The 24,354-nt window shown below is 40.4% G+C and overlaps 1 protein-coding gene across 3 annotated transcripts; it reads right to left on the bottom strand.

Moving 5' to 3' along the window:
* Positions 1 to 827: 827 nt before the first annotated feature.
* Positions 828 to 15,009, bottom strand: FAM174A (family with sequence similarity 174 member A). Of its 3 annotated transcripts, none has more exons than XR_007158897.2 (4): positions 14,582 to 15,009; positions 4,490 to 4,624; positions 4,247 to 4,394; positions 828 to 1,299 (listed from the first exon to the last, which is right to left on the bottom strand). XR_007158897.2 is itself a non-coding variant. In XM_048050250.2 (3 exons), the coding sequence occupies exons 1-3, from the start codon at positions 14,992 to 14,994 to the stop codon at positions 1,296 to 1,298; spliced, it is 552 nt and encodes a 183-aa protein (XP_047906207.1). In that variant the 5' UTR covers positions 14,995 to 15,009; the 3' UTR covers positions 828 to 1,295. The 3 variants fall into 3 exon arrangements, 1 of the variants encoding a protein (XP_047906207.1); XR_010827605.1 differs by lacking the exon at positions 828 to 1,299 and adding an exon at positions 1,306 to 4,137; XM_048050250.2 differs by lacking the exon at positions 4,247 to 4,394.
* Positions 15,010 to 24,354: the final 9,345 nt, after the last annotated feature.

The following is a 24,354-nucleotide window of genomic DNA, read 5'->3' as shown; positions in this document are numbered from 1 at the left end:
TACGTATCATCTGGTGGATGGTTTAAAAAAATTTTAAGGCAGACACCCCTTATCACTACAGAAATATCATCAAAGGCATTCCTACTCTGTTCAAAGAGGGGACTGAAGAATCAGGGAAAATACCCCCTACCTCTAACCCTTTTCCAAAACACAAGAACTTCCAGGAAAAATAGCCAGCTGCACCAATGCTGCTAGAAGGTTTATGCCTTGATACTAAACACACACAAAATTTGCGATGAATTTACACTAACATAATTTTAATAAAATAGAATTTGAACATTTTACCTATAATACACTTCTTCCTTTAATTTCTGGGGCACTGGCTAAAACAAACAAAAAAACCCTCCTGGTTTCATTTGCATTCATATGAATGTTACTGCACATTTCACAGTTCGCATTTCACCAACTGCTTCTGATGTCACTTTTCCATTTTAGAGTTATGGTTCAAGTTTAGTATTTGCCCCAGATTTAAAGAGTACAAAAATAAACAACCTTAACTGAAGTCTTGAACTCTCCTTCACCACAGGTCTGAACACTGACACCACGTGGCATATACAAGTAGTACCCTTAAGTCAGTGGAGCAACATCTGCTCACACCAACTAAAGATGGCCCTCACAAGCAAATTAACAGCCAAAATCAGTAGTTTTATCAGCAAAAAGGTTCTATGTTACTGTGCTCAACAAGACCCTATAAGCAATATCCTTAACATCTATAAAGTGTTGAAGTATCACACTAAATGTTAGGAACACTGTAAACAGTCTTTATTTGTTCACTAAAACTTACATACAACATGTTCATTAGTTTAAAAAAATCTCAACGCAAAAGGCAGTAGTTGGAATTTTTATTTGCAAAGGGCAAAACATCTAAGATAAAATTAAGTTCTAACAATTCTGAGAAGTCCACAGAGGATAAGTTTACTTATAATTTAGTATCAGAAAAAAAAAAAAAAAACTGTTAACATTCCAGATCACTGTAGAAAAAGTTAATACCACACTTAGGGCATACAAGATTTACAACAAACAAAAAATACCCTGTTTTAAAAGTAATCTCCCTTCCAAACAGGTTTTCATTTTAGAGCATCCTATCTCATAGACTTTGCATTTACATTTCTCTATATACAAAAAGGTACAACAAATTGGTACAGTATTTATTGCAACAAATTAAGAATGCTAAAATATACACAGTTTTAATTAGCCCCTCCCCAACTTGTATATCCTCTTGCTTCTTACTCCTCCCTTGAAGCAGTCTCATTCTCTGGTTCTAAGATTAAGTTCTTTCATTGAAAGGCACATACTTATCTACAACAGAAGAGATCAATGCATTAATGTGAAATATCCTGTTTCAAGGGTAACTTTAGCCCACATTTTTAAAGACCAAATATTAAGACAAAAAAGTACAGTATTTTATTACTAAATTTGTCCATAAAACACTTAGTTACCACATTACTATGAAGTGCCATAAAACAACATTCATTTAAAACTCCCAAATGGAAAAACAGTGTGTCTACAATGACATATTAACCCTCTTCCACCCATGTTAGATGTATTTTTAAAGTAGACAGGTTAAATAGTGAATAGATATGTTGTCACATGAAGCAAAACAAATACTTAATATTTATAGATCTCCATATATTATTATTTTAAAAATATATATATATATATATATGTGATGTGCAGCCTGTAAGATTAAGTACCACTTAAGACCCAGTGAACTTACAAGGCTCTTGAGTTCCTATTCAAATTTCAGTAACTCTAAGTAGCATTCCGTAACTGGAATGCTATCATAAATAGAATTATTGTTTACCTTGTGACTTGCAGTGCAGCGAGTAGGGCATACATGAAGTGATTTAATGAAGATTGTAAACTATCAGTGTGACTGCATTGGGTTTATGTGGCAAGGGTTTTGCTAGCAGGGGGTTGCATGGGTGGCCTCTGTGAGCAAAGCCCAGCAGCTGTCCCATGTTAGATCAGAGCCAGCTCCAGCTGGCTCCAAAAAGGGACCTGCTGCTGGTCTGAGCCGAACCAGTAAGTGACACTGGCTGGGCCTCTGTGACAGCAGACTGAAGAAAGGGAAAAAAAAATCTGCTGCGCAACAGCAGCTGGGAGAGGAGTGAGAAGCAGCCCTGTAGCCCCCCAGGTGAGTGCAGCAGGAAGGCAGGAGGTGCTCCAGGCATGCAGCAGCAGTTCCCCTGTGGCCTGTGCAGGGAGAGGCCCCTGGTGGAGCAGGCTGTCCCCCTGCAGCCCACGGGTCCCACATGGAGCAGATCTCCACGCTGCAGCCCCCCCGTGGAGGAGCCCCCGGTGGAGCAGGTGGATGTGGCCTGGAGGAGGCTGCGGCCCATGGAGAGCCCCCGCAGGAGCAGGCCCCGGGCCGGAGCTGCAGCCCGTGGAGAGGAGCCCACGCAGGAGCAGGGGGTCTGGGGGGAGCTGCCGCCCACCCGTGGGGGACCCGTGCTGGAGCAGTTTGCTCCTGGGGGATGGATGGACCCCGTGGTACAGAGCCATGTGGGAGCTGTTCTTGAAGAGCTGCTGCCTATGGGCAGCCCCCGCAGGCTCAGCTCAGGAAGGATGGCATACCGTGGGAGGGGCCCCATACTGGAAAGAAGGTGTTTTTTCCTTTGGGGAGTAGGTGTTTTTTTGTTTGCTTTTAGTTCTCACTGCTCTAGTCTGTTAGTAATAAGCAATAAATTACATTAATCTCCCAATGCTGAGTCTGTTTTGCTTATGATGGTAATCAATGATCTTGTTCTCATGAGCCTTTTTTCTTATCTTCTTCCCCTGTTCTTTTGAGGAGTGAAAGCAGTATGGTAGAGCTTAGCTGCCCATCAGCTTTAAACTACCACAATCTGTCATGCAAATACATATGATTTAGTTGAAACGAGGTAAAAGAAACTAACTGAAAAAGTGTATACCTAATTATTGATACAGATTATATACATATATATTATTTAAAAAGTACTCTATTTCAGTTTTCAAGCTTCCTTCCCAGCAATGCTGTCCCTTTGCAAAGTATGGGCAGCATTTTATTAAGCTGATCTATACTGAGTTTTGTTGAGCACACTCACATCGTCCAGCACTGTCTTTCTCCTATGCGCAAACATTATTTCAAGATAACAGCAACTTTTGTTAGAATAAATTTTCAGAGCTTCTCCCTATACAGAAGAACACAGCTAGCTCTCAGTATACATATGCAGGGTAAATTTGCTTTATCAACTATATATACCTTAAAGTATTTGTTTTCTCATAATGGCTTTGATCACTGAAGCACTTACTTTCTGAGCTATTCTGAAAAAACAGTAACATTTTCTTCCTTTATTATCTATCGTTATTCACTTCTGTGGTTACTACTTTTATTCTGTTTATTTCCTCAGCATGTTAACAGAAACATCTGCTGTTTGGTTAGATCACTCAGTTGCTGCAATACAATTCATTTTCTTGCAGTTTGGCTCAAGAGTGACATTATCACCTCTTCTGTAAGCCAACACCATTAAATTTTATGCCATTTTGCAGACCCACAGGAAAGAAAGAAGGATATACATATGCTACAAGTTATATCACTATATATTTACCCCAGGCTACGATATGTTCTCATGTTGTTCAAATATTCCACTTATCCCGAGCCTTGTGTATTCTTGGTTTTCATCTGAAACTGATGCTTTTAAATCAAATACGATGTATGCACCAGAGGTTCTTCCATCAACAAGATGCCACAGTATGTGAGGAGCTAATTGTTAACACTAATAAACACTTGACTTATCTGACAACAGCTATGTCATCAGATAAACGAAATACTGCTAACGTATTCAAATTGTTTCTACCCTATGTCATTTTGACAACTATTTTTAAAATGGTCTGATCAGTAAATTACTTTCAAATACTTCAAAATTACTTGGTATATCTAAAGCAAATGATTTGCTGCAGTACTGAGAAGAACAGCTGAATAGAAATTAAGTATTTGGAAATTGGGACAGCTTCTTCCTCAACTACGACACTACACTATAATGAAAATTTGTTTCTTAGATACCGAAGTTAATGGCAAGTGCAGTCTGGGGCCTGCTGTCTATAGCTGTAAAGCACCTTAGAGTAAAACATACTTCTGTCCTTACTGTTTTTGCTTCCATTTCCTCCTTATGCATCCTGTAAGGGACAAGAGTGAAATATCCAAGAATGGAATAACTGAAGTATGTAAAGCAGATAAACTTGGTAAGCTTTAGTAATGACACTATTTTTAACCAAAATATCCTACCTTCCTCTCCATTTCTCTGGAACTCATATGCTGAAGACAAACGGTGTTCTGGAGTAGATCAAGAGTAGATGAAGTACTAAGTTTATCTTCTTGCCCACTTAATTCTTGCCCATTTAAAATTTAAATGTTCTTGATACCCTTTCTGCAACTACATACATATGAAACAAAGTAGTGAGCTGTTTCAGTCAAGCTATTTATCATCCGTACCTTCACTGCATAGACATACAGCTCCTATATACAAACCTTCGAGGATGATTGGCATCAAATAGTGTTGTATCATCATCATCATCATCTTGCTCTAAGGGAGTCAGCTCCATGTTCTCTATGTTTGTATCCAAAACTCCATATCTTCGGGTTTTTCTGTTACGTCTTCTGAGCCTGAAATGTATTTTATGATATTTAAGTTCTATAAACTTATGACTACTTTCAATTCCAACAATGCAAGAAGACCATCCCTTAAAACATAGCTATATTGATACTGATCATAAATTTTAAGAAATTACCGTATTTACACTGTACACCCTTAGCTCAGTGAAATTCAGACTGCACACAATTCCAAGTGTGAAGAATTTACAAGAAATGACTGAGGCCAATAAAAATTTGTCACCTTTAGCTAGTATAGAATTACTGCAGAGAATACAAAAAGGCACTTAACAGCTAATACAAAAAGTGAATACAAAACAGTGTTTAGTAGCTATATGCAAGAGCCAGATAAAAATATATGCAAGCACACTTCTAGCAGATCCTACAATGAAAAAAAAAATCACCTCGTTATGAATTTGCTACTTGCTTTATAAAACAGCAGATCAAATCAGAGATAAACTCAGTAAAACTATAGTAGAGATGCAGCGCAAGCCATGGGTTCCATCATTTTAAGCCTGATGCCTAGAGAAGACTTCACAAATTACAATAAAAAGCTTCACTGTTCATAATTGAGTCAATCACCCATACAATAAATAGCAGTATAATGTGCAGAACAGAATCTGAAGAAAAACAAAGATCTCTTTTTCATAGTAATGAGTAATAAACATCTTGCATTAATAACATTGCATATATACAAATGCACTGCCTCTTATATTGTAAGTGAACTTATTTAGACCTTTGACCTTAAGTGTGAAATAGAATAAATTCTTGACATAAATGAAAACTCATGTGTAGAAGAGAATTAACTTTTTCAAACCAACTCATGGTGAGGGAAAACCTAAAAATACTCAGCAGACACTCACTATTCATCAAGGTCATTGCTACTGCAATCAGGAAATGGACAGGTCAAGTTCGTAATTTTTAAAACTAACACCTCTGTTTCTCAGCTATTTCCTCTTCAATACACAACCTCGCATCTACAGTTGTAGGATTTTTATTTTATTTTTTATTTTATTTTTATTTTGTGAGGATTTTTACTTTATTTTTTTAACACTTCAAAAAGTGTTAAACACTTTTAAAAGTTAGAGAGAACCTGTAGAATCAATGTCATCTGCATTTCACAAAACTGATTCACAAAGTGAAGAGTATTTCAAGATTAAGACAGTACTTACAAACACTGTCTGAATCTTACTTTCTTATGTTCTCTGTGTGGGCCTGCGTCCCATGTAAGCCTCATGCACGCTTTTGGCTTTGCACAACTATAGGCATTGAATATGCCTTGCCCATCTCTTTGAGGACCAGGAACTCAAGACAACTAGCAATATAACTAACAATATACAAAGGTGTCTGTTAAAAAATGCTGACAGAGTCACTTTCAGCTACTTTATACTCACAAACAGCATCTATGTGAGAGCTGTACAACTGAGTAAAGTTGTCTTAAAAACAAATACTTTGTAGACATTTACAGCTAAATCCACAGAGACACAACATTTCCTCTTAGCAACACCAGAAGTAGAATTTACAAACCTAAGCTAAGTGCCTAGGAAAGGCATTCATGGCTTTCAGGAATTTAACTACGAGATATTTCAAAGCTTATCATCAAAAAGAGTATAGTAAGTTATGCTTAAATAATATTATATACATTATACTATTATTATGCAACATATAATCACCTCTGAGGCAACCCTTCAGTTACCTTGTTAGATAGATGAATATGATATTGAGAGTTATGGCTTCAGAGTTTGTCCTGAACTCTGGTATGCTTCTAGAATTCTTTTTATTTTTGCTTACTTATTTTTTAAATGTTACAGAAAAGAACCCTCCTTTTCAAATTAAGCAGCATCCAGTCTTGGTCTACATTATATCCCAGTGAATTAGATCTCCTTTTGGAGTTGAGAAGCAAATACCAACATGTTCAGATGAGAAAGGTAAAAATATATACTTTTTTTGAAGCATGCAAACTTATGATATCATTAAAAAAACCATCATGATGATTTCCTCCACCTGATTTGAAATAGAATCAACTGTTTGCCAGACATGCTTTAGTACAACTTATTGTTTAAATCTAAAGCTAATCACAAAGACACACGAATATCACCTCTCCGCTCAAGATAAAATTCATTTTTTTCAACAGTCCTTAACATAGAAAAAAGCAGTATACTAGAAAGTACCAAGTAGAAGAAAATTCAGAAGCCTTATGATGAAAAATATGCTTCATACACATCGTGCTTCATTTTTACTAAAGTATAAGCTACACAACTGACACTCGGACAAGCACTTGTGGACATGCAAACAGTAGAAACCCTCTGCCATCCAGAGGGACCTCGGAGGGGTGGGCCTGTGCCAAACTCATGGGATTCAACAAGGACAAGTGCAAGGTCCTGCATTTGGGTTGGGGTAATCCCAAGCACAAATACTGGCTGGGTGGAGAATGGGTGAAGAGCAGCCCTGAGGAGAAGGACCTGGGGGCGTTGGCTGATGAGAAGGTCAACATAAGCTGTCAATGTGCACCTGCAGCCCAGAAAGCCAACCTTACCCTGGGCTGCATCAAAAGTAGCGTGGCCACCAGGGCTGGGGAGGTGATTGTCCCCCTCTGCTCTGCTCTTGTGAGACCCCACCTGGAGCACTGCGTTCAGCTCTGGGGCCCCCAGCACAAGAAGGAAATGGACCTTTTGGAGTGAGTCCAGAGGAGGGTCACAAAGATGGTCAAGGGTCTGGAGCACCTCTTCTACAAACACAGGCTGAGAGAGCTGGGCTTGTTCAGCCTATAGAAGACAAGACTCTGGGGAGACCTTTTAACAACCTTCTGATACCTAACGGAGGCCTATGGGAAAGCTGGGGAGAGACTCTGTCAGGGAGTGTGGAGATAACAGAAATAGTAATATATTTAAACTAAAAAAAATAAAAATAAAAAAAAAATCTAGATTCAAGTGAATGCTGTTGAGAACCTGACAACAGAATTACTAGTGACATGAAAACTTTCTCTGTATACAGATCAGTTACCAAACTAAAGCTAAAACGATACTGGAGATGCTTATACGACATACACGTATAATTACTAGGGCACTAAAGCACTGTCAAGAAAAATTAACTTAGGCTTGGCTACCATGTGACTTTTAGGAAGAAAACCTAGGACAAAATCCCAATTTCGTTAAGGTCTGTAGCATTCTCTACTGCTCTCAGCAACTTAATGCAGACTATTTTTATCTCTGTAGTTATAACTGATAAAAGGTTTTATTAGACCGCATGGTCTAAGAAGATGAAGTTACAAAAAATGTCATTAAAAGTGTATAAGACAACTCATATTTTTATTTGTTCAGTTCCAATCCTTTTTCAAAGCCAGCTGACAGCAATAGAGGAATCTGTAATAAAATACAAGCAAATAGTATGACAATAACATCAGAGATGGTATAAATAATAGACTGTTAAGAGAGGAGATAAATAAGAAATATTGGTGGTCAAAAAAAAAGGGCAGAAAATACAAGAAAATGAGCGCAGAAGGAAAACAGGTCAAGTTCAAAGCACATCTAAGAAACATGAAAAAGGAGAAAGGACATAGGAGGGTAAGAATCTCTTTTTTACACTACCCTAATTTGCGCAGGTACAAGGGACTACCCTTCCTACAAGCCACAAACACTGAAAACAAGATCAGTTCAATACAGTATGAATTGCTAATTAACCTTTCTATGTAAAATGCCTTTCTACTAGAAGATTTTTACTGATAGTAAGCTCTCCAATAAACCAATCTCCCCTATTCCCTACTCTTCAGCTTCACAATACTTTAGAGGATTCTGTGAAGTACATGACAAGGGAATTGTAGCTCTCCAATCACCTCAAGCCTCAACTGTTACTTACAGGCCAGTATATATCTCCTTAAAAGTGAAAATCATCATTTTTTGATCAACAGTTCCAAAGAATGACTACTTTCAAAAATGTGGATAAGTTGAGGTAAACACAGCTCAGGAAATATATATATGTATCATTGAGGAGTTCGGTAATGGTCTTTGTGACAGAACTAAATTCTATCTGTCCCAGAGTTGACCCAGTGTTGGGAAAGTCGCACCCTAAAGTATAGCGCATGGTATGAGAAAACGACAAGATACAGCCCATTCGCATTCTCCATTAATGAATATTTCAAACTAAATGGATTCTTCCTGAACCATGAACTGGGTCAGTTACAAAATGTATTCTCAATAAAAATAAAGTTATCACTTGAACCTAACTGAGCTTTTTTTCTTTTTTTTTTTTTTTTCCTGTGAAGGGCATGCATGATCTACACATTTATATTACACATATATATACACATTTATATCCATGAAAGGATCAAATCCAAAGGCTTACAAATAAGTTCCTGGAAAATTGTTTTAAATTGAAATTATGGAACACAATTCATGCTGAACCACGTTTTGGAATTCTGTCTTAACATGCCGCATTGTGTAGCACACTAACAGTTGTCTAAAAGAAAAAAAGCCTTTCATCTCATCTGCTACACTTGCTTTCTCATCATCTCAGAAAGACTGAAGAACTAATGGCATGTACTTCTTCCTACATAAACAAGGAAGACAACCTTTGACTGCAATAGGCTTCATGTAAAAACAACAGAGCTGTACTAACAAGAGGAAGGGGGAAAAACAAAGGATGCATGAATTGCAACACTGGCACTTCTGTGCATGGTGAAGTGCAAACAGAAGGCATTTTTTGTAACGTATCAAATTTAAGAGGCAAAAAAGGCAATAAAACTAAAGCTGGTAGACTAAACAAGGCATCATACTGTCCGAGCTTTCTTACTCCTAGCTTTGATGGATGTGCTGTATGGTCTTGCTGCTACATACATCGTTCCTTGAAAATCTTCTGTTATAAAAGGAAGGTGCAGGCAGCTCAACCTTTATAACAGGGAGGCTGAAACAAGTCCCACACATAAAACTAGAAACAAAATCAAGATACATTGTTTTCCTGGCAGAGAAACTGCATCATCAGCAATGTCACGGAGAAGGTCCATGGGAGCTTGATACAGTTTACACAATATTACTCCGAAAAAAAATAGTTATAGCCACAACAGCAAAGTTGTAACAGCTCTCAAGATTTTCTTGAAAATGGATTTTCAGGGAACCACCTTGAAACAAAGTCAAATGGCTCTGAAAACAGAAAAGTCGTATCTTTATCAGAATGTACAAAATTTATTAATTATCAACATCCATTAAGAAAGCTTTCTGATGTGGTAAAGAATGCATAGTGGCTACAGACTGAATTATTTTATAAAGAATCTTCATCACCATTCAGTTTCTATACCTGAGCTATCTTTTATAATACCTAAATTTCTGACAAATAATTGAGTGTAACAAAACTACTCCGCTAGCAGAAAGATAAAAATGTCTGTAAAACCTCAAAATTGTTGAGAGCACAAATAGAACTTGCAGACATTTTCTCTCAGACCAACACTAGCAAACAAGCATTTTTCTCACTTGGATTTAAGGTTGCTGCTACAAGTCTATCTCCAAGTTAATCTGAACTGCTTACTACAGGCATAGATTGAATGTTTCAGACAAGCACTTCCAACCAGGAACACCTTAAAAGTGCAGCTGTCAGGAGCTTATCAAACCCAAAATGGACTGGTGCAAGCGGGTAAATGTTTTTGTGCACTAGAAACAAAATCAACTAGGCTTGCACTTAAACTAAACAAAAGAGTGTATTGAAAAAAAAAAAAAAGGCTTTTAAGATCTAATCCTCTAAAGTGGTAACCACTTATTTAGTTGCCCCTAATCCTAACAAGACAAGTACAGAGAAATTGGTGTTTTGTTCTGAGTGAGCACTCGCGCTGTGCTAATTTAAGCAAGACTGTCACATTTCCCCAATGCTGGGCAACGTTGTGTTCATTCAGGAAGAGGTTTGTTTAACAAGGTTTCCCAAAACCAAAAAAAAAAAAAAAAAGAGGAAAAAAAGAAAAAAGTCAACTGCATATTTATTTTCTAGATGTTGTAAAAAGCTCTACTGAAACTCTAGTGGACGTGGTTCTTTAAACAACGAATTAAAATTATCTGCTAATGAAGTTGTGAAATTTGTAAGCAAATCTATAGAAACTTGAAAGAGAATTACATCTGTTGAAAGAAACAGCCTGATAGCAGGCTGATTTGGTAACACCAAAAAGTGGAAGCATTCACAGTGCTGTGTGGTGGGTCAACCTCAGCTGGCTGCCCGGCGCACACCACGCTGCTATCTCAGCCCCACACAGCAGGGCAGGGCGAGAAAACTAGATGAAAAAAGTTCCTGGGTTGAGATAAGGACTGGGAGATCACTCACCAACTACTGCTGCGGGCAAAACAGACTCAACTTGGGGAAGATTAATTCAGTGCCAATCCATACCAGAGTAGCACAGTGAGACCTGAAAGTTATGAACACCTTCCTCCCTCATCTCCCCCCGACTTCCCAGGCTCAACTTCACTCCCACGCTTCCACCTTCTCCCTGCCCCTGAGCACCTCAGCAGGGTGGGGAATGGGGGCTGTGGTCAGATCACAGAGCTTTTATCTGCGCTGTTCCTTCTTCCCCATACTGTTCCCCTGCTCCAGCGTGGAGTCCATCCCAGGGGATGCAGCCCTTCACAAACTGCTCCAACAGGGGTCCTGATCACAAGCAGGGGAACTTCTGCTCTGGTGTCTGGAGCACCTCGTGCCCTCCTGCACTGATCTGTGTGTCTGCAAGGCAGTTTTTCACTCCCCTCCCAGCTGCTGTTGCACAGCACGTTTTTTTTCCCCCTTCCTTCAATCTGCTCTACCAGAGGTCCACCCAGCGTCGCTCCCTGGCCCAGCTCTGGCCAGCAGCAGGTCCCTTTGGAACCGTCTGGAGCTGGCTCTGCTCTGACATGGGGCAGCTGCTGGGCTCTCCTCACAGGGGCCACCCCTGCAGTCCCCCTGCTACCAAGCCTTGCCACGTCAAACCAATACACTCTATAATTCCTTCATAATGCTAACCTTTATCATGCAAAGTGACAATGTTTGTATACCTGTTTCCATCTTCACTTCCATACTTTCTATGGAAGAATACCAGAAACAGTAAAAAAAAAAAAATTTCAACTGCTGAGTCAAGGAGGTGCATCTAGCGTCTGAATAAGAATCTCACTCAAAAATAAAATCAAATTTGAACTTAAGGTGTAATTTCATAATATCATAGAACCGTTTGGGTTGGAAGGGACCTTAAAGATCACCTGTTTCCAACCCCTGTCCCATGGGCTGGGACACCTCCCACTACACCAGGCTGCCCAAAGCCCCATCCAGCCTGGCCTTGAACACCTCCAAGGATGGGGCATCCACAGCTTCTCTGGGCAACCTGTTCCAGTGCCTTACTGGAAGTATAAAGAGTTTCTTCCTTATATCTAATCTGAACCTACCCTCTTTTAGTTTAAACTATTGCTCCTTGTCCTGTCACCGCACCCCCTGACAAAGAGTCAGTCCCTCCCCAGCTTTCCTGTAGGCCCCCTTTAGGTACTGGAAGTCTCCTATAAGGTTTCCACGCAGCCTTCTCTTCTCCAGGCTGAACAACCCCAACTCCCTGAGCCTGTCTTCGCAGGAGAGGTGCTCCAGCACTCTGATCAACTTTTTGGCCCTCTGGACTCCCTCTAGCAGCTGCACATCCTCCTTCTGCTGGGGGCCCCAGACCTGGATGCAACACTCCAGGTGGGGTCTCACAAGAGCAGAGTAGAGGAGGAGAACCACCTTCCTCAAGCTGCTGGTAATGCTTCTTTTGATGCAGCCCAGGATACAGTTGGCTTTCTGGGCTGCAAGTACACACCACCCCAGCTCACACTGAGCTTCTCATCAACCAACACCCCCAGATCCTCCTCCTCAGGGCTGCTCTCAACCCATTTTCTGCCCAGCCTGTATTAGTGCTTTGGATTGCCCCGGTCCAGATGCAGGACCTTGTACTTGGCCTTGTTGAACCCCAATGCTCACACAGGCCCACCTCTCAAGCCTGTTCAGGTCCCTCTGGATATCATCCCTTCCCTCCAGCGTGTCAGCTGCACCACACAGCTTGGAGTCATCAGCAAACTTGCTCAATCTCTCTGCCCATGTCACCAACAAAGGAGTTAAACAGCACCATTCCCAGTACTGACCCCTGAGGAACAACCACTTGTCACTGAGCTCCACCTGGACACTGAGCCGTTGACCACAACTGCTTGAGTGTGACCATCCAGCCAATGCCTTACCCACCCAGTGGTCCATCCCTGAGACCCATTACTCTCCAAATTAGAGACAAGGATATAATGGGGGACAGGGTCAAATGCTTTGCACAAGTTCACACAGATGATGTCAGTTGCACTTCCGCATCCACCAAAGCTGTAACCTCATCATAGAAGGCCACCAGATTTGTCAGGCATGTAGCGAAGCTATGTTGGCTGTCACCAATCACCTCCTTATTTTCCATGTACCTTCGCATTGTTTCCAGGAGGATCTGCTCTGTGATCTTGCCAGGCACAGAGGTAAGACTGACTGGCCTTAGTTCCTGGGATCCTCCTTTTTTCCCTTTTTAAAAATGATTATTTCCCCTTTTCCAGTTAGTGGGAACTTCATTAGACTACCACGACTTCTCAAATCAGATGGAGAGGAGCGCAGCAACTACATCCGCCTGTTCCCTCAAGAGCTGTGGATGTATCCTGTCCCATGATCTTAAGGAACCTTCAAGTTCCTTAAATGGTCTCAGACCTGATCTTCTCCTACAAAAGCCGGTTCATCATTCTCCAAGACCCTGCCTTTGCATTCTGGGGGCTGGGCCATGTTGCTGGAGCTTTTGTCAGCGAAGGCTGAGGCCAAGATGTCACTGAGTACCTCAGCCTTCTTCATATCCCAGAAACATGATCTCCCATTTCCTTCCAGAGAGGGCCCACAGTTTCCCTCATCTTCCTTTTATCACCAACGTACCTACGAAAGCCACTTATAGCACCTGCAGAGCCAGGTTGGCTTACACTTCAACAATACCAAGTTCTTATATTGTACAAGCTTTGAATTTAAACCACCTTATTTTTGCCGTAAAACGGGATTACTTGTGTCATGGTAAAATATGTCGTATTTATGTTAGAATTCTGCTTAGTAAAACCAATGTGAAGGAATTATTTTTCCTTTGCTCTCAAAAAGCAAAAATTTACTCAGCACTTCTCACATTAAGACACTATTCTGGTTAAGTGCCAGTTTTTTCCTTTTTTTTTTTTTTAAACTATTTTGCACCACCTTGAATCTAACTTTGTGTTCCCTCCAAGGATAGGGAACTTGTTAGTCACAGCATAATGAAGCACTGCTTTAACTTTGAGCACAAATATTCATCTGCCTCACAGGATCAGTGAAATAACTAAGCTCAGTGCCTCTTCTTCCCGTTCATAAACACTTCACAGCATCAAGATGAAGATGGTTTTCTCTGCAGAATCCCAGTGGAGCAGAACACATCGTATTAATGGTTCTAGACCTCACATAAGGTGCTGAAGAATTCTAGAAACACAACACCAGGTTTAACCCTTCTGTTCGCATTAGTGCCTAGAAGGCAGCGCTCCAGTTTCGAATGCAGAATAGTAACCTTCCTATTCCAAATACAGAATACCAGACAACTGCCAGCTATCCAGAAAATAATGACAGCAGGTGAGATGTTCTTCCTGCACCTTAAGCATTGACAAGCTTTTATTTATTTTCCTTCCTTGGCCTTCCCATACTCAAAACTCCAACCCCAGTCCATCTTCACTTGTTCTAGAGACCATGCAGACTCCTTTAGAAGGTATTACCATCAAAACCCGTGCTCTGAAGACAACGAGGGTTAAGGCTGCTAAACCACGACCTACAGAGACTGCGGAGCACTCAGGCCACCCATGTCCGCTCGGAGGGCTCCCGCAAGGGTCCCGCAGAGCACAACATTTCCCCGCTACCTCCCCACCATCAACAACGAAGGCGCGCAGAGCCCCCGTCCCCACCGCGGAGCCCGTCACCGTCCGCCCTTACCGCACGGTCCGGATGACGAAGTAGACGATGAGGGCGGCGCTGGCCAGCACCAGCACGGACAGGGCGCGCTGGGTCATGGGCTGGCCCTGCTCGGGCGGCGCCGACACCTCGGCCAGCCGCCCGCTGCCGCCCCGCGTGGCGCCGCCGCCGCCGGCCGCCTCCGTGGGCCGCGGGGAGGCGGAGGTGGCGGAGGCCCCGGCAGCGCCGCCGAGAGCTTCCCCGCAGCGCGCTGCCAGCACCAGCCCCGCCAGGAGCCAGGCGGGCGGCGGCGGCCACATGCTGCTGCCCCCCGCCTTCCTCCTCTTCCTCCTCCTCCTCCTGCTCCGGCCCCGCGGCCCAAGCGCGGCCGGGCCCCGCCGCCGCCCGGCCCACGGAAGCGGAAGCAGTCGGCGCCCGGCGGCTGCCGCTGCCATGGAGGCGGAGGGGGGGGGCGTGACTGCGGGGCGGTGCGGCGGCAGGGGGGGGACCCTGGCGGGGATTGGGCTGCCAGGCACGGGGATGGCTCGCTCGCGCCCCCCCAGTCAAAAGAACAGAGGGGTGGAAATATAGTGGGAGTGAAACGTGTAGGGTGAGATACCGAGAGGGAGACTGCTGGCCGATTACGGCCATAGGAAAAACACACTCAACACGGGGAGATTAATGTAATTTATTGCCTATCAATAACAGACGAGAGTAGTGACGACTAAAAGCAAACCAAAAACACTTCACCCAACCACCCTCTTCCACCTCCTCTACCCAGGCGGTGCAGGGGAATGGGGAATGGGGGCTGTGGTCAGTCCCGGACGCTTCGAGTCCTGCGAGGGCTCCTCTCCACGGGCTGCAGCTCCGGCCCGGGGCCTGCTCCTGCGGGGCTCTCCATGGGCCGCAGCCTCCTCCAGGCCACATCCACCTGCTCCACCGGGGGCTCCTCCACGGGGGGGCTGCAGCGTGGAGATCTGCTCCGTGTGGGACCCATGGGCTGCAGGGGGACAGCCTGCTCCACCAGGGGCCTCTCCCTGCACAGGCCGCAGGGGAACTGCTGCTGCCTGCCTGGAGCACCTCCTGCCCTCCTGCTGCACTCACCTGGGGGCTGCAGGGCTGCTTCTAACTCCTCTCCCAGCTGCTGTTGCGCAGCAGATTTTTTTTCCCTTTCTTCAGTCTGCTGTCACAGAGGCCCAGCCAGCGTCACTTACTGGTTCGGCTCAGACCAGCAGCAGGTCCCTTTTTGGAGCCAGCTGGAGCTGGCTCTGCTCTGACATGGCACAGCTGCTGGGCTCTGTTCACAGAGACCACCCCAGCAGCCTCCCTGCTACCAAAATTTTGCCACTGAAAGACGTGTAAGCCCAATGCAGCCTTGCTTGTTTTGGCTTTCCCAACTCAGAGGTAACTTCTGTAGGTCAGAGTAGCAGAGGGTACCCATCTATTTGGTAATGACAGTCACACCGCAATGTTTGATGATTATGAATCAGAATTGTTGTCTCCTTGGCTTTTTCTATATTAACCTTTTGTGCAAAGTGTTTAAAAAGGGAGAAGCAAAAGGAGAGTTTGGAAGTAGTAGTGTCTGAAGAGTTTAGATCCTGTTTCCATTCAGGTAAATTGTGGATCAGGAAACTAGTGTGTCTCCATTGGTGACAAACCAAGGCCACAGAGCCATCAGTACCTTAAAAAGCTAGTGGAAGTTCATAAACTGGAGAGGTGAGACCCCAAATTATGTTCAGCTTTTGTACAGAGTGAATCCACTGTGATATTTATGCTGCTTGTGTAATGTGCGTGTCTAGAGTGCAGTTCCTTCAGTAAATGTCATCCAGTAGGATAATCCTGTAATTATTCTTTAATTAGGGGGTTGTTTTCTTTGGCTCCTTTTTTTTTTTTTTGCTTGTTTTTTTTTGTTTGTGTGTGTGTGTGTGTGTGAATAGTAAACTACAGCAAGGAGTTCAGAGAGTTCCATGGAGCACTGGCACAGGTTGCCCAGAGAGTTTTTGGAGTCTCCTTCTCTGAAGATATTCAAAACCCGCTTGGCTGCCATCCTGCGCAATGTGGTCTAGGTGACCCTGCTTGGCAGGGGGTTGGACTAGATGGTCTTCAGAGGTCCCTTCTGACCCCACCCATTCTGTGATTCTGTGATTCTGTGATTCTGTGATTGATTCTGTGATTCTGTGATTCTTTTCAGCTTGTCATACTGTAGAAGAAAGTAGAAGAAATGGGTAAAATGTGGGGATAGAAAAGAAGCCTTTTACATTTCTGCAGCTGAAGTATAGTTAACATGGGTAACAACCAGATTTTGTATATGGCTTTTTTTTTGTTTGTTTGTTTGTTTTTTTTTTTTTTATATCCCAGAAAACTTCAGGTTTTCCAGTAAGCAGTTATACTGTGTCATATAAGATCATGTATAATACAGATCATTTCAATAATGATTTGCTAATAATCTATTAACAAGTTTGGCTGTTACTGATAGTTAACTGGGAAAACATTTTCAAGCTTTAACCCACAAAGAGAATTTGGCATTGAAAGGGTGAAACTAGTTTACATAGCATGTGCACCATATATTTGTCATTCCCTTGAAAATTCCTGGTACTTTTTGTGTGAATGTTCTTTTCAGATGCTTTGGAACAAGTTTATCCTAAGGGTGCTGAAGGGAATATGTGACTAAACTTTCTTCATAAGCTTGTCTGTGGTTTATAACTTGGATAAAGTTTGCCTGATTGAGACCATAAGGGGTCCCCTCCAACCCCAATATCTATTATAATTTCTCTTCCCTGTGAATCCCCTTGAGATGTACTTCTTCGTGCTGAGTCCAAGCAGCTGCATTCCAGCCCAGTGGGAACATCAGTCATTAACGTTAAACTGTTCTAAGGATATGGCAATGATGTGTGGACCGTGTAAGCTGTACAGCGCTGGGACATTTACTCAGGGGAATGTGGTGGTATATTTCATGACAAACTGCATATCTGCAGTCAATGTGTGAGAAGAAACAAGGGTGATTGTCGTGATCAGTAGAGACTATGGAATGACTTCTTAAATACTCTCTTCTTTCATAGTATGTATTTGCAAAGCTACTCTTTAAAAGCAAGGGTGCCAGTGTTGTATGTCCAGGAAAATGTATTTTTTGAAGTTTTTTCCAAAATTAGAAGATAATTCACTTACTTCAGTAAGGTAATATAGTCTTTGAATTTTCAGAACAGAAGCCAAAGCTACAGTAGTTTGTGTTCATTGTTCTGAAATAATAACAATTATTTTAATTAAATATTTGCAGATTTCTTTTTATATTCTAAGTCATTGAAATGCTTAATTTTGTTAAGTATTCAAGTGAGGCATAAATAGATTCCAAGTTTGTAAACAATTTGCATTGAGAAAGATGTAAGATAATTCTTTGATGAAATGTATTGCTTAAATTTGTCATGACTTTGAACCTGCATAAGGATTGATTTGACAGCCATTTAAAAGTTTTCTAAGTGTACCAGCTTGTTAGTAATCATTGTCTAATTTATTGTTTTCAGTGAAAGAAAGAATTAAACACAAATTGTGACATTCTGTGATCATTCAGGCAGCTGTCGAAAGAAGTGGGTTATATTCCCCATTTCATGTGGTTATATTCCCCATTTCTTTTCTTGCTTGCAAAAGAAATAAAAAACTTTCAGATTTATATCTTGTATCCAAAAGGTGACAGAACGTCAGAAGGTGCCATTGAAAGACTCTGAGACTGCTAAATTGTCCATTAAAATTAATGGAGCTTACATGACTTCCACCTTTGACAAAAACAAAATTGGGCAATTTTTTGAATTCCTTAAAATAGGCCTTGTAGATGAATTGAAAGAACAGAGAAATTACTTTGCAAGATTATGTGAGTGTCAAAGATGTCTGGGAAGGGGCCTTTTCATCACAGAAAGAGATGATAACTTAGAGCAAGGCACTTAGCAGCTCTGTATATTCTTTTTTTTTTTTTCTTCTCTTTTTGCTAGGCCAACTAAAACTGCAGTGCATGTGTCCTGATACTTATAGAGACAAAAGCACAGTACAGAACACATCTATTTCCTTTTCCCTCTGCCCTCTCAGTCTGTAGCTGCACTCCCTGATGAAGTCCTTGAGGAATACTTTCACGTGGTCTTGAGAAGGTACAAAACCAGAGATGACACTCTACACTACAGGCTTCTCTGCTCTGATAGGAGGCTAGAAGGCTACTGCCCTCTGCCCCCTAAAAGAGATATGAAGCTCATATACCCTGAATAGCACTATCAAATTCTATGGGTCTCCAAACTCCATTGTAATCACTGCTATTTATACTATCTGAGGACATCATTGCAGAGGTATACCTATCTGTGCTTGCCCTTGCATAGGTCAAGAAACTTTTCAAACAAGCCAAACAAAAAAGAGATTAATATGTCCCTTTTAGTGATTCTTCCCCCACTGATATGCAAATTTAGTAACTGTGGCTTGTGGCAAAGGATTGCAGGTGAATGTACTCTGGAAAGAAACCACAGATGCTACAATTTCAAAAAAGACACATATAAAACTTCTCTAAAGAAAGGAATATAGAAAGTGAAGCATTTTATGTTTATGCACAATCAGATGGAGATTGGTCCCTTTTAGAATGTAATGCTTTTTAAAATGTAACAAAGTGCAGTAGATAGAAGACATTTCAAATCAACCAGTCAAACTATTATCTTAAAACAACAACAATAACAACAAAAATGCCTTTGTGATTTTGATTTTCTGGATGTAAAAATGGCATCTAGTGTTTGAAGGTAAGGAACCTTTCTGGAGTTTGAGAAAGGACTATCTGAAAAGAGTCTTTGAGTGGTATTTTGGCGGTGCACAGAGACAAACACTAGCAGAGATGGGGAATAGCTTTTCCCACACAATTAGAGAGCCAGAGACTACTTTATCTTGTAACTCTGAAGTAAAATAATTCTATGATGTCATTTTCATGATAGTCCTGTGCAAAATGTTTATCATAAAGAAAATAATATTTTATACTTCTGTATTTTAAAGTTTGTTTATTACCTTTTATCCTGGTAGTGTCAACAGTCTCTGTTGATTTCCTGTCAGTTTGTTGTGCTCCAGAAAGTGCAGTAATTTGAAGGGCAAAAAGAATGCTACAACAAAATCTCTCAAATGCTTCTTATTATAAATCATGCACATAGGAATGCATCATATAAGTTTAAATTCTTTCTGTAATAGTGTGTTTATTATATGTGTAATATGATATTTCCTAATAATATCACAGCTTTTTGTATTCTCTGCATTTTTTTTTTAATTTTATCTTAAACATGAGTATAATAAGACTTAACAATCTGTGTTGCTCTTTTATAGTGCTTTTGTAAATTTGGGTTGCCAGATAAACTCTGTTTTTAGCATAATTGCATATTGTGGAAGGTAGACAAGCTAGTTCAATTTGTTGCAAAGAAGAAATTATTTTATATACCTCCATAAAAAAATCAGTAGTTTATAATGGCAATAAATTGGCTTAAGGATTTTAAAATGAGTTCTTATTACTGGTCTGAAAAAATGTTTCTCTGGAAGGTTTTCACCTACATCAGTCTCCTCTAGTATTACAGCAGTATTTTCTTTCATTAGTCTTACACGTATCTGTATCTCCAACATGTTCCAGCAGAATTTAGCCTATTTACGTAGATATAAGTTGAAGGGGTCAAGCATGGTTATATGTGATCTTCTATTATTACCTGCTGTTTGTTTATTTTTTCTTAACTGAATTGGTCTAGATCTGTGTTTTTTAAATGTTTTAGGCCTATGGGCCATTGTCACCTCTTCCTCTGCTACACAGAAACTATAAGTTTCCTAGAAGCAGACTGCATTTCCATTGAAGTTTTTGGTAGCAACAGTTTTTTACTATCAGTAAAAAAGCCATGGCTGTGCTCCCTGGAAATCTGTTCTCTCTCCCATAAATCACATATATGTCCTGATAAGCATAAGGAAAGAGAGGTCCCAGTAGAAACAGCTGCACTGAATGCTGTATATTATTTGTCCTGATGACAGCAGTCACGTCTTTTCTAGGCAACTCCAGTGAAATTTAACCGCACAGGTATGCTACTTTTGGCACACTGCAGGGTATCCCTACTTCATGCAGGTAGCCGTGTTCCTCCCTAGAAGCACTGAATATTCTCTAAAAGGATGAATGGTATGTGGTTGTACCCTGATGGTGAAAACATGCAGAATGTCTGCTGTCAAAAAGAGTTGGATACCTCCCGCTGATCCTCACCCTTCTCCACCCAGTTATTCACACTCTTCACAAAGGTGTTTACGTAGAAAATGTGGGAAGAAAATCTGAAATACAGACACAAAAAGCTGGCCCTGCTGTCCTGTCAAATGTGGTAGGGTAGAGTGGGAAGCTCTTTGCTGTTTTGATGTTATTTGTTTGTTTGTTTTCCCTCTCCCTTTTTCTCTAATAGCAAATGGCTGAGGTATAATGGACATTTCACTCAGCCTTTAGACTTTTGTCTTTGACTCGGTCTAGTTGTAGAAGAACACATTTAATTCTGTCCTGTGATACCTCAAATCATTGTGGCCTCTGATACACACATTCAGTCTAGAAAACAATGACCTAAATTTATAGTTTTAGGGAATAGAATTTGGGTTGAATATCAGGGCTTAAAAATAAAGAGTACTGCTTGTCACTTTATTTATTTTTTTATTTATTTAAATCTGATCTATCAGTTCTGGAGATTTATCTATATGACTGTCTCATTGGATGCCAGAAGTTCAACAGCTTTTACATGCAAGAGTATCTTGGCTTGCATTATTATTTACATTTTAAAGTTTTACGTGGGCTTGTTTCTGTTTCTGAAACTTCCATTTTTTTTGTCTGCTTGCACTCTTCTTTTCAAAAGTGTCAAGAACAAAATGTGTTTTTTTTTTTTTCAGTAGAGAAATATACCACATAGGATTTTACTGCTTTCCTGAAAGATTATTTCTGTGAACAATCAAAAAAAAAATCAGAATAAAAATAAAATTCCCAAAGTATTGTAAACATTTCTGAAAGAGACTTTGTTTTAGGAATAATAAAAGTACAGTGGTTAAATAAAATAGTTACAAAAATCCATTTTTTTTCCTCTGTGAAACTACAATTACAGCAGAGTTTCCTGCTTAGAACTGCCTGGACTGTTTGCAAAGTGTGAATTAAATTTCAAAGGCTTAGATTCTCAGTGTTATGCACACACCTAATTTACATTTAAACTTGTAAGACTAGATACAACTGTACTTTGAAGACATACAAAGTAAAGTACATTATTAAATTTTACTGTAATCCTAAAGCAGATGGTGACATTAAAAGAATAGTCAGTTTAAAATCTAACTGGTTTTCAACATAAAAATGAGTTAGAAATGTTTTCAAATACAGCCTATATCCATGAATCAGGGTGTCAAAAAGAAGAGTTTTATAACTGTATTTTAAGAAATATTTTTATCTTTCCTTATTTTTTGTCTTCAAAGACACAGTGAAATGGAAGAGAGGGAAACGAAGACCAGACCATATTGGGGTAATAGTTGAATACTATTTAAAGAAAATATGGAGAACACTTTGTTCATAACACTTGCTATTTTTTATTGTCGTTAAATATTTGGAAGTGTTACCTGTAAAGAATTGAATATATTAGAGACAGAAAAGGAATTTTTATTCAGCAATCTGTTTTTTTGGGTAATATACGTTTAGCAAAAGAAAGTATGAAATGTATCATATCCAAGCAAGATGCAGACAGAAAATAGAGCCCTAAAGAGGGCAGAAAATTTCATAATAGTGCCTGTCTAGACATTACAGCAAGACTCAGATGTACTTTAAATCAGGGTTTTTATGGCAATAAACCAGTGAGAATGTCTTTCACATTTGCATTGGGTTCTTTCACTAGATGGTATTAGAGCAGAGAAGAGAAGCTTTAATTGCCATAACTAATACCTACATAAAATTCAGTCTTAAATTATGTGATTAAATGCTGTAATACTATCCTGATTTGTTATAGGAAGTAATTTGTTATAGAGAGTTTTCTTTTACATGTCAGTCCTTTTTATCATTAACAGCTTTTCCAATATGAAAGTTTCAAAAGTGGTTTTGGGGATTTTTTTTTTTTTTTACCTTCTTTTATGTACAAGTTCCTTGCAGACGAATTTAGCTGATGACAGATGACATTGCTAAATTAGGTTCGTAGAGTCATAACACCCATCTTTTCCACCTAAAGTAGATTAGCATAGCAGAGTACTTACAAAAAAAATAGTCTCTTATGTGCAATTTTGCAATCTTATTCCAAAAAGTGCCTCAGAGAAAGGTGGAAAATACCTTTAAAATTGTATGTCTTCTTAGTCTTTTAATGTCAGGGGAAAATACTGGTTTGTATATTTGAATCTAGTACTTTATGATGGAAAATGAAACTTGCAACCTTCTAACAATTATCTGCCACATTTAACTGAACACTGTAATGCTTATTTTTTCTCTGTAACACATCATACTATATCTAAGAAGAGATTTAGGAGGCAAGTGAGAGAGAGATGTAAGTTTCCTCCGCAACTGGAAGCAATGCAAAAATATATTGACTTTAAATGATGCCTGTAGCAGAACTATTTTTCAGACTATACGTTACATTCAATCAGAATTTCCATTTTACATCCTCATTTTGTCAGATGAATGCCTCTGTGAGAAACTTGGGACTATAAGTGCATCATTATTCATAATATAATAAAAATTTCAAAATATACATAATTTAAAAGCATAGTTAAAAGCTTGCCTTTCATACTGAAAACTTACTATGAAAAAAAGGGGAAAAATAATATCCTAAAAATTAATTTTGTTCTTATTGCAGTAAGCAGGAACTTACTAGAAGCCAATGTAATGGACAGTCAATACTTCCTAGCATATAGACTTGAACAGTCTTTTTGGGGTTAGTATGAGAGGCAAATCCTCAGTGCTGCTGCCTCTTTTGCCAGCAGGTAAGCCAAGTAAATAATGCTAATGCTTATGTTCGTAGTCCTCCTTCTTGCTCCTTCCTCCTACTCACACATTGTTCACTCTCTGTTCCTCAACTTGGTGTGCGTGATGCCTGCTTCATTCATCTGCTCTGTCATTTCCCTCCTCTGGTTGCCTCAGAGGGCTGGAAGCAGGTTCCTTATGCCTGCCTCTGACTGGGGGCAGTAGATGGGCAACCTGCTCCTGGGCGGTGAGAGGAGATGAAGAGGGAAATGTGGGTGGTGGTACAGGTGTCTCTGGTAAAGCTGGGACCTCCAGAGACAAGAGCCACCTCCTGTGTGTCCTCATCACAGGTGCCTCACATCCTGGATATGTGCAGCCAAGTCATTGCTGAGAGACGGAATTGTGCAAAAGGCTAAGAAAGAGCACTGAGAGTACAGACTTGCCTAGTTTCTGTAATGCCTGTTAATGGTACTGTTTTGTATTGGTTGAGTTTCTTACTCAGAAGCCTTGTAACTGCTGTTGTGTTGTGGTGACATGTCACCTTCACAATTCAACTTCTGCAGAGAAGTGGAAGAAAGATTTAGACAAGAACTATTTAAAACTAGCCCACAGCCAGCCCTAGAAAAATCTAAATTTACATTTAATTTTAAGTTATAAAGGCAGCACATGTCTTTTTGGGGTGCTTTAACAGCACTAAAACTAATTTTTCTCAACATCAGTGGTGGTATTGTTTGATTTTTATTTATTTATTTATTTATTTAACTTGATCTGATCAGTGTAACTTGAAAGAAATCCCAGGTGAAAGAAATTCAGGCTGGATGCAATAAAGGGCCCCTTTGGGATAACTGAGTTAATGTCTCAGTGAGACATTACTCCTTGGTTC

The sequence above is a fragment of the Anser cygnoides genome, chromosome Z, assembly GCF_040182565.1.
Source record: "Anser cygnoides isolate HZ-2024a breed goose chromosome Z, Taihu_goose_T2T_genome, whole genome shotgun sequence".
NCBI lineage: Eukaryota > Metazoa > Chordata > Aves > Anseriformes > Anatidae > Anser > Anser cygnoides.
This window is presented reverse-complemented; position numbering and strand designations above follow the sequence as displayed.

What these genes read in the sequence shown, in the direction of transcription:
- FAM174A (XM_048050250.2), bottom strand. Translation starts at nt 14,994, where the DNA reads ATGGCAGCGGCAGCCGCCGGGCGCCGACTGCTTCCGCTTCCGTGGGCC. An exon ending in TTCGTCATCCGGACCGTGCG is followed by an intron (nt 4,625 to 14,581) that starts GTAAGGGCGGAC and finishes AATACATTTCAG; the next exon opens with GCTCAGAAGACGTAACAGAA.